The sequence below is a fragment of the Populus euphratica genome, unplaced genomic scaffold (assembly GCF_000495115.2).
Source record: "Populus euphratica unplaced genomic scaffold, PopEup_1.0 scaffold194.1, whole genome shotgun sequence".
Taxonomy (NCBI): Eukaryota; Viridiplantae; Streptophyta; class Magnoliopsida; order Malpighiales; family Salicaceae; genus Populus; species Populus euphratica.
This window is the reverse complement of record NW_011500072.1, coordinates 260637-269981: the sequence shown is the minus strand read 5'-3', so window position 1 is coordinate 269981 and position 9345 is coordinate 260637. Positions and strand designations below refer to the sequence as shown.

Genomic DNA, 9345 nt, shown 5'->3' with positions numbered 1-9345 from the left:
ATAATCCAATCTCTTTCTCCACCACATAAAAGAGAAGAGAACTGATAAGCTAGCTTGTTCTGTTTTCTTCTGCCTTTGGCTCCAAATTCTTTTAGCCATCGCTCGGGAACTCTCAACTGAAAACTGAAAAACTATGAGTTCACTTAAACTTTACAGGAGTTATCATCAATCACTATTTATCCCAAACGTCCACAAAAAGATGGTAAAGCAAACCACTTTTGCTCCAAATAAGGTGGTTCGTAGAAGAAAGCTAGCAGTGAGAGGATGCAGTGGTCAAGAATCTGAGAAGAAGACAGGAAGCAGAAGTTTCTTGAGTCTTGAAGAAGCTGGTCTAGTTGAAATTTCCGGCTTAAGCACCCATGAAAGGTTCCTATGCCGTTTAACGGTATTTCCTTCTCTCTAGACTTCGTTCAATACATACCAACATGCATGTGTTGAGATGTTAATGAATAGTTTGCTTTTATTTTGTGTGCGCTTTCAGATATCATCATTAAACCTTTTAAGAGTTGTATCAGAGCAAGAAGGGTGTCCAATTGAGGAGCTGAATGCTGGGAGAGTATGCGACTGGTTTTTGAAGGATAAGCTGAAAAGAGAGCAGAACATAGAGTCTGCAGTGCTTCAATGGGATGATTCTGAACTTCAATTTTGAGATTTTGATCCTTTTCTCTTTATTTGATTAACAAAAGGCACATTTAGGCCGATCTTGGGATTTAGTTACAGTATTGTTTAGGATCATACATGCTTCTTGCCTAATTATCTTTTCTTACAGTGAGCATGAATCCTGTTTCTATCAGTGATTTCACATAAAAATATTGGAAGCAATTTAGACTCGTAATCCCAGAAACCCACATCATCCAGCTAAAATCAAATCATAATTGTAATAGTGCCTTGCTTTGAAACCCCCCCTCCTGTAAAGTTAGGACTTAAAACACTAAACAATTCCTAAAATGGATAAAATTATGCGATGTTATTCCTACATTTTGTAGTCATTTCATCAAAAATTCGTTCGGCACATAACCTTCCTGATCACAGCGATCGACTCTCTGGGTATCCACTGATACATTCTCGAGAACCTTAGCATTCTTGACCAAATGTACTGGTGAGTTTATGAGCTCCCCAGAGTTACCTGGCACAGTGATCTTAACAGTCTTGAAATGTGACGCTGACCAAACACTGAAAATCTCTCAACGGAGGATTCCACTATTGCTTCTCATCTGGTGGGTTTCATCATCCATGTCTCTTGGAAAAGATAACGTTAAATTTTCATGAAAGCAGATTCTCCTCCCAAAACAATAAATTAATCTTTCATCATATCCCTGAGGAGTTCATAAATGTCTTTCTGGTCAGGCGAGTCCCACCCCCCCCGGCTGCTGAATAATTAGCCCCATGGTCACTGGGCTGGCTAGACAGCGACTATGTGGGCCTTGCTGGGTCTATACCGAAATAAAAAAGAACTTAGGTATGCCGGGTCGATGTCGCGCAATGCATATAATTTATAATATATTTAATTATAATAATATAATATTATATATTGAAAAAAACAAAAACAAAATCCTTTATAAAAAGTTATGATTTTCTCACATGTTTTTTTACCAATTTTATATATATATTTACATTATAAAATATAAATTCAATATTAAAATATTTGATTTTTTTCAAAATATTTCTAAATTTAAAAAAAAACTCAAAACTTATATTAATTTTTCCCTTCCAAACAAAAATAAACACTTTATTTTCATTCACACGATCAAATTTCAAAAACTTTCAAAGTATGTTTTTATAAAAAAACAAAAAATTGCACTTTTTCATGTTTTTTAAAAGTAAAAAATAAATACCAAAACCATTTTATCTTAAAAACTTTCCAAGCATATTTTTATAAAAAATAAAAAATTATATTTTTTCATGTTTTTAAAAAGTTAAAAAAATAGATACCAAAACTATTTTATGATTATCCATTAGGATTTTGTCAGAATATCAAAAATTATTTATCCATTATTTTTTTAATTTTATATTAGGGTTTAAAAGTAAACTTTAATACATGTGAAATGTGAAAATAAATAATAGAGTAAATTCTCATATATTAAAAATACAAAGTGTAAAATAAATGTGATGATAAAATTTAGATTTTAGAATGGTTAGGATTTAACTCGATAAAATAAAAATTCTTTAACGAAAAATATTTACCTTGAATTGTAGATGAGACTAACGAATGGAAATTTAACCTAAAAAATAATTAAACAACAATGCGACTTACCTTAAATAGGGTATATTAAAGGTGATGTATCTTTCCCTTAATAATATAATATTAGGTAATGATTTCTAAATTTTAATTATAATTTTATAATTACATCCAAAACTTTTTTCTTTCCAACAAAAATACCTCCTTAAAAGACACAATAGCTCGCCAGCACCGATGTCACCCTACAACAAGTTATATTCTATTGATTTTATTTAGATAAAAGATAAAGAAATGATGAGTCATGATAAAATTAATTTCATCTAGGATTAATTCTAGTTAGTATAAGACCCAACGCCTCTTCTTTGAGACTTGTTTGGTGTAAATATACACCAACGCAACACACTCAAGAATTTAAAAAAATCTATATTCATATTTTTTTAATGTGATATTTATTTATAAAAATACATAAAATATACCAAGGTTCATCAATTTTGCTTCCTATAAAAATACATAAAATATACCAAGGTTCGTCAATTTTGCTTCCAAACACATGAAATTTCTTCTTCCACATAAGCTCCGTAATCCACAAACATTGGAGATTAGATGCTGAAATTTCAAATTCTCCCCGCCTTAGTCCGGATAAGCGTGCATGACCATTTTTTTTCTTTTCAAATTCCTATTAGCAAAATTCAATACACTGATTTGGAGAAGATTAAAGAGTCTTGAGAATTCCAACAAAGGGCATCCCTGTCATATCATCATCCAACCGAATGCTTGCAATGAAAATCGAACCGATTGACAGACTTGACCATACGGAATTACAAATCAAAGTCTCCTTTAAGAGATTTTTGACTGCGATGCGCATCGACCAGTCTAAGGAAAACAAAAAAACAAAAAACACGTTAAATGATTCAGGATGGTTGACTGCGATGCGCATCGACCAGTCTAAGAAAAAAAAAATTACACGATAATTAAATAGTAAAAATTAAGAATTAAAGGGTTTGGTCGATGGTTTGAAGTTCAAGTTTTTAATTACTTATATAATAGTTATTAATTTTAAAATTTATAAAATTAATCTTGATAAATACAAATTGACCTAATCCAAATCCTCACATTAATTAAAAAAAAACACAGGTGAAATGATTCAGGATAAAGCTAAAATTAGCAGCAGAGTTCAGGATGGCCCCAAGCGCGCAAGAACTCCTATTATTCAATGATTTTCAAAGTCATGGATTTATTATAATTCATAGCTTCATGATTTAGTTGATCCTCTTCCTCCCTAATAATAATAATATCAGTCACCAATTCTGCCTTGACCTGAGCCGTGATTGACTGGTCATATGAAAGGGAAAGGAACACTGATTCAATTATTCGAGGGAGACTCCAGGTCTCAACAATCCAATTATTGTTTCATGAACTTATGGGTAAAACAAATCATAACTATAGTTTCAGGCTAGGTTTCATTTCCAAGTAGTTTTGAGGTTCACCTAGTTAAAACAAAACTGACCAGGTTAAATTTAACCGACTTAATGGGTCAATTCCAATGGTTTTTATTTTTTTCCTGTTTAAAATAAAATACAAAAATGATTATTTTATAAAATTAAAAGATATGATCTTAAAATTGATCTAAATATTTTTTTTGTGATCGTCTTAATCTCATCAATTAATAATAAAATCAGATTGAAAAATTGAGTTTTATTTCAAACAAGATTCATCTGGTTAAATTCATATTAATCCAATCAAACTCAATGATTTGTCCGCTTAATTATAAAAATAATCTTTAAAAAATTGATATTGTTTTGAAATTATAGCTAATAAATTTGCGGATGGAAACGAGAATCTTATCGGATAATTAAATCAGGGTAAAAACAGTGAAGCCACTTACTTGGGCACTCGAGAACAAAATCTCCCGCGTCTATCACCGATCAATAATAAAATCGCAGTTTAAAAGCAGGGTGTTTAATCAACTAATCCCACCACCTAAAGTGAAAGAAAATTCCAAAGGAGCCAGAAAACACTCGGAAGAGATCCAACAACCTCACTTTTTCCGAAGTCAACAGACAACGTCAACGCGAAGTTTACCGAAAAGCCAAGTTGTTTACATCATCAATCAGTGAGTGGGCCAGGAAAATCGAAGTTACAGGGAAAGGAGTAAATGGAAAACACTCCATTAAGGAAGACAGCTCCCATTCTTCGTGAATTTGCACCATTATTATTCTAAAACACAAGCGGTGGAAGTGGCCTGTTTAAAATAAAATACAAAAATGATTATTTTATAAAATTAAAAAATATGATCTTAAAATTGATCTCAATTGCCCCAACAAAGTTATAGCTTCAGCCTTGTGTTAATAATTATGATAAAAATTCATTTAAAAATAATTTTTTTGTGATTATCTTAATCTCATCAATTAATAATAAAATCAGATTGAAAAATTGAGTTTTATTTCAAACAAGATTCCTCTGGTTAAATTCATATTAATCCAATCAAACTCAATGATTTGTTCGCTTAATTATAAAAATAATTTTTAAAAAATTGATATTGTTTTGAAATTATAGCTAATAAATTTGCGGATGGAAACGAGAATCTTATCGGATAATTAAATCAGGGTAAAAACAGTGAAGCCACTTACTTGGGCACTCGAGAACAAAATCTCCCGCGTCTATCACCGATCAATAATAAAATCGCAGTTTAAAAGCAGGGTGTTTAATCAACTAATCCCACCACCTAAAGTGAAAGAAAATTCCAAAGGAGCCAGAAAACACTCGGAAGAGATCCAACAACCTCACTTTTTCCGAAGTCAACAGACAACGTCAACGCGAAGTTTACCGAAAAGCCAAGTTGTTTACATCATCAATCAGTGAGTGGGCCAGGAAAATCGAAGTTACAGGGAAAGGAGTAAATGGAAAACACTCCATCAAGGAAGACAGCTCCCATTCTTCGTGAATTTGCACCATTATTATTCTAAAACACAAGCGGTGGAAGTGGCAATCATGAAGAGATAATTCTTTTTTTTTTAAAATAAATAAATAAATTTTACTCCTATATTAACATTAGATTATTTACACTGAAGGTAAGAAATTGGGCAGAATTGTTTTTATAATCTTGCTCACGAATAAATAATAGATGGGATAAATGAAAGGATGAAAAGAAAAGAAAAGGAATAGATGAATTGCCATTCATATAATTATATTTGAGTACAAAAAAAATGGGAAAAATAATAAAAATCAATCCATTCAAATTAAGAAAGATCGAGAATTACAAACAAAAAGCAATTGAAATGATATTCTCTTACCAATCTCCAAACACTAATTGCGTTTTTTTTTTTTTTTGTTAATGTTGTTCTCCGATATACATACGAGTTTAAGTAAAAACAATTTATTAAATAATTAAAATTATAAAAATACCCTTTTAAGGTACTGAGTTGGACATGAACCCAAATAATAAAAACCCAATTAAATCCCCCTCCAAATCCATTCTGCCATCCACCACCTTCCTCTCTCCCTCTCTCTCTCCTCGTCCCATCCCTCTTTACTCCCTTCACAACAGCTCTCTCTCTCTCTCTCTCCCTCTCTCTCCCTCTTCCCCTCCATTCTCCTTGGGGGAAACCACCAGAAAAACGACACCGTTCCACATGCTGTGATATGGCCATAGCGGACCAGAGATCACCAACCGATAATACTCACAGCAACAACAACAGTAAAGTGTGGGGATTCTTAAAGCTGCCGTTTTTAGGAGGAAGCAACACCAATACGACACCCTCCTCTTCTACTACTAACACTAATACTTCAACGATGATGATGATGCAGCAGCAACAGCAGCACCACCACCATAATCACCAGCCCAACTCCCTAATCGAAGGATCTAATCCTCCTCTTGCTTCCAATTCTGTCTCTTCTGTTGCTAGATCGCTGTTGCCGACGCGTCGTCGTCTTAAACTCGATCCTTCTTCCAAGCTTTACTTTCCTTGTAAGTCTCAGTGTTTTGTTTTTTATGTGATCTGATTGGTTTTTTAGCTGGATTTCTGTATTTTTAGGATGATTTTTTGGATTAAGTTGTGTTTTTGTTGCTAATATTTTTGGTAATTTTGAAGAAAAATTAAAGATTTGAAATCATTAATGCTTATCATTTCTCCTTAAGGAGGAATTTGAAAATTCAAGTTTCTTTTTATTTATTTGTATTGGTGGCTAGAAAATTGAAAATTTAAGTGTTAATAATTTGATAATATTTAAGAAAAGAGAGATAAAGTGAATTGCATTGGCTAATCTGGGTAGCATCATCCTATTTACTTTTAAAAATCATCCAATCAAGTAATCAATGTCAAGAATCAATCAGCCTTTGGGATTAGTGATAATTACTATTAATTTGGTTATGGGGACTATTTTATTTTCGTAGTTTCGTGCTTGGTACTGATTATGGATTTTGTTACTGATTTCTGATGGAATTAATTGATGTATTTATGTTCTGTATGCTATTTTTAGATGAACCTGGCAAGCAGGTTCGCAGTGCCATCAGGATTAAAAACACTTGCAAGTCACATGTAGCTTTTAAGGTACATTTCAATTTCTTCTTCATTGTTCTTTCTGTGGTTTCATAGAGTCCAGCCATGTAACCTATATACTCATTTTGGGTCACCCCATTTCTTGTTGTAATTGATATTTTTGTTATTGTATCAGGATTTTTTTAAGTTAGTTGCCTTTTCTTTCTTTTTCTTGATTTAGTTTCAAACAACTGCACCGAAAAGCTGTTTCATGCGTCCTCCAGGGGCTATTCTTGCACCTGGGGAAAGTATCATCGCTACAGGTAATTAATTACTGTTGCATTTTCTGTTCATATTACTGTGCTTTGAGAAGGATGTAACTTAGCTATTTTATGTGTTTTTTTGACCCAATTAACACGAAATTATTTTCTTGATTTTGGATATCAGTCTTCAAGTTTGTTGAACACCCAGAAAATAACGAGAAACCAATGGAGCAGAAGAGCAAGGTTAAATTTAAAATCATGAGCCTGAAGGTGAAAGGGGTTATGGACTATGTACCTGAGCTGGTGTGTAGAATGGTTCCTTTAACTTTTTCTTTTCATTAGTTCTAGTGTTTTAGTGTGAGCCTATGTTGGTCAACAATAGTCTGATGATAAATGATCTTGGTGCTATTCTTTTATTTTGATTTATTTGGGTCCAATACATATTCTTCTTGGAATGAGCATCATGTCATATTTTGAATTCTTCAAATACAATAGACAAGTATCTTGGTTAATGAGAGGGTCGATAGACACTATGAGACAGATAGCTATCTTAGGCGTCCATGTTACCATTAGTTTTGTTGTTTCTAAAGAATGAACAATCATTTCATTTAGTTTCATCTTTGTTAGGGGCCTTTTCTGGTATACTAGATTTTATTTGGCTATTGTGAGGCTGCTCACTGTAATGTAAAGCTAGCAAGCATAAGGGTGTTGTTTTATGATGTCAAAGTCTCTAGTGCACTGACACTTCTCACCCTTAATGGACGTGCACTGGATGCCAATGTTCATCTTACACTTGTTGGTTCTGGAGATTCTGTGCCTTTTTATTTATATATTTTTTTGGTAGAATAATTATGATAGATTTTGGATTCAATTACATCTTGTGTTGGCTGGGTGCTTTTGTTTGATGGAAACCCCAGAATATCTTTACAGACTGCTTTGGTCTATTTGGGACTTTATTTTGGTGTTTGAGTCTTCTGTTGCAACTTCATGAAGTGACTTTGGATGCTTTGTCCGTGCAGTTTGATGAGCAGAAAGATCAAGTAGCAGTAGAGCAAATATTGCGGGTTGTTTTTCTAGATCCAGAGCGTCCTAGTCCTGTAAGTATCAATAATATGTCAATAATCAAGGAATCAAATTTATATGTGCTTTAGGACTGATCATTGTCTGTCTTAGCATATGGTACATGCATTTTCTTTTGTTTCACACGTATGCCATACAAGCTCATAGAACTACGTGTGATGCTATTTTTACAGGCTTTGGAAAAGTTGAAGCACCAGTTGGCTGATGCTGATGCAGCTCTTGAGGCACGCAAGAAACCTCCAGAAGATGCAGGTCCGAGGATTATTGGTGAAGGACTAGTGATAGATGAATGGGTGAGTTATCAAGTGTTGCACATCCAACTTCTCCATGTGAATTTCTCTGTACGATGCCTAATCTTTGTCTATTCATTTTGTACAGAAAGAGCGAAGGGAAAGATACCTTGCTCGGCAGCAGGTTGAAGGAGTAGACTCGGTATAGAGGGGCAGTTGTCTTCAAGGTTCCTTTGTGTGATGAATGGATACGATCCACCATTCAGTGAATTCCTTCAACCTTTTCATGTAATGCAAAGGTTATTTTGTGTTCTGTGAATCATGTAGGAAACTTCAGCATGGTGTGTAAAAAGGAAAAAAATGTGAGATGAATTCTGTGATTTGAGGAATGGGAACTTTTTCGTTCAACATCATCCTGTAGATAATTGTGATTTTGTTTTCCCATTTCAGAATTAAACTGATCTTTACTCAAATGTAATGCGCATAATTTCAAGCTTAATGAGTGTTCTTATGAGGGAAAAACTTTATTCAAGGCAGAAATCAGATCTCGATGCTTAATTTTTTCTGTTATTTCTCATGGCAGTCTTCCATGGTTGATCCATTGAGATACCATGGAATCTTCACTGCTGTTAGTCTGATCTGATGTGCATGATTAATCCTCATTGTCTGGAATTTGGTGGTCTCCTGTTGATCACCATAGTTTAACCACACCCTGGCCCATGAACAGCCTGTGGTACCCACACCCTGGACAGGACCCCGGAAGGGCAGGAAAATCTCGTGGCCCGCAACTGGGTGTATCCAAACTCTGAGCTGATTCCAAGCATTCTTTGCTTTTTGTGAATTTCTCCTTCCTTTCTCGGTGGTGACTGGGGACGCCACACCCCTTGTATACACAATACCACGGTTAAAATTGACATATTTCTCATAGTTTCTTTATTCTTTTTCCAAAAGTGGGTGACAATAGGAAAGAAATTGCAAAAAGTCTAGATTGTGAGGCTATTATAAAGTTATTGTATATGAAGTTTCGAATTAAAGACAGGTTTATCCTCGCAACAAACTCTGTAGACAAGCCAAAGTTTTTAATTAGATTATCGGGTTAACTTGTGTTTTTTATA

At 33.8% G+C, this 9345-nt stretch overlaps 2 protein-coding genes across 2 annotated transcripts; both read left to right on the top strand.

Annotated features, from left to right (window-relative positions):
* On the top strand, window positions 1-775 carry LOC105108514 (uncharacterized). The gene is made up of 2 exons (XM_011002844.1): window positions 1-385; window positions 482-775. The coding sequence occupies exons 1-2, from the start codon at window positions 134-136 to the stop codon at window positions 647-649; spliced, it is 420 nt and encodes a 139-aa protein (XP_011001146.1). The 5' UTR covers window positions 1-133; the 3' UTR covers window positions 650-775.
* A 4904-nt stretch (window positions 776-5679) lies between these two features.
* LOC105108513 (vesicle-associated protein 4-2-like) lies at window positions 5680-8762 on the top strand. The gene is made up of 7 exons (XM_011002843.1): window positions 5680-6146; window positions 6659-6729; window positions 6899-6980; window positions 7105-7223; window positions 7940-8017; window positions 8174-8293; window positions 8379-8762. Exons 1-7 carry the CDS (start codon window positions 5822-5824, stop codon window positions 8436-8438), a joined length of 855 nt encoding a protein of 284 aa, XP_011001145.1. The 5' UTR covers window positions 5680-5821; the 3' UTR covers window positions 8439-8762.
* Window positions 8763-9345: the final 583 nt, after the last annotated feature.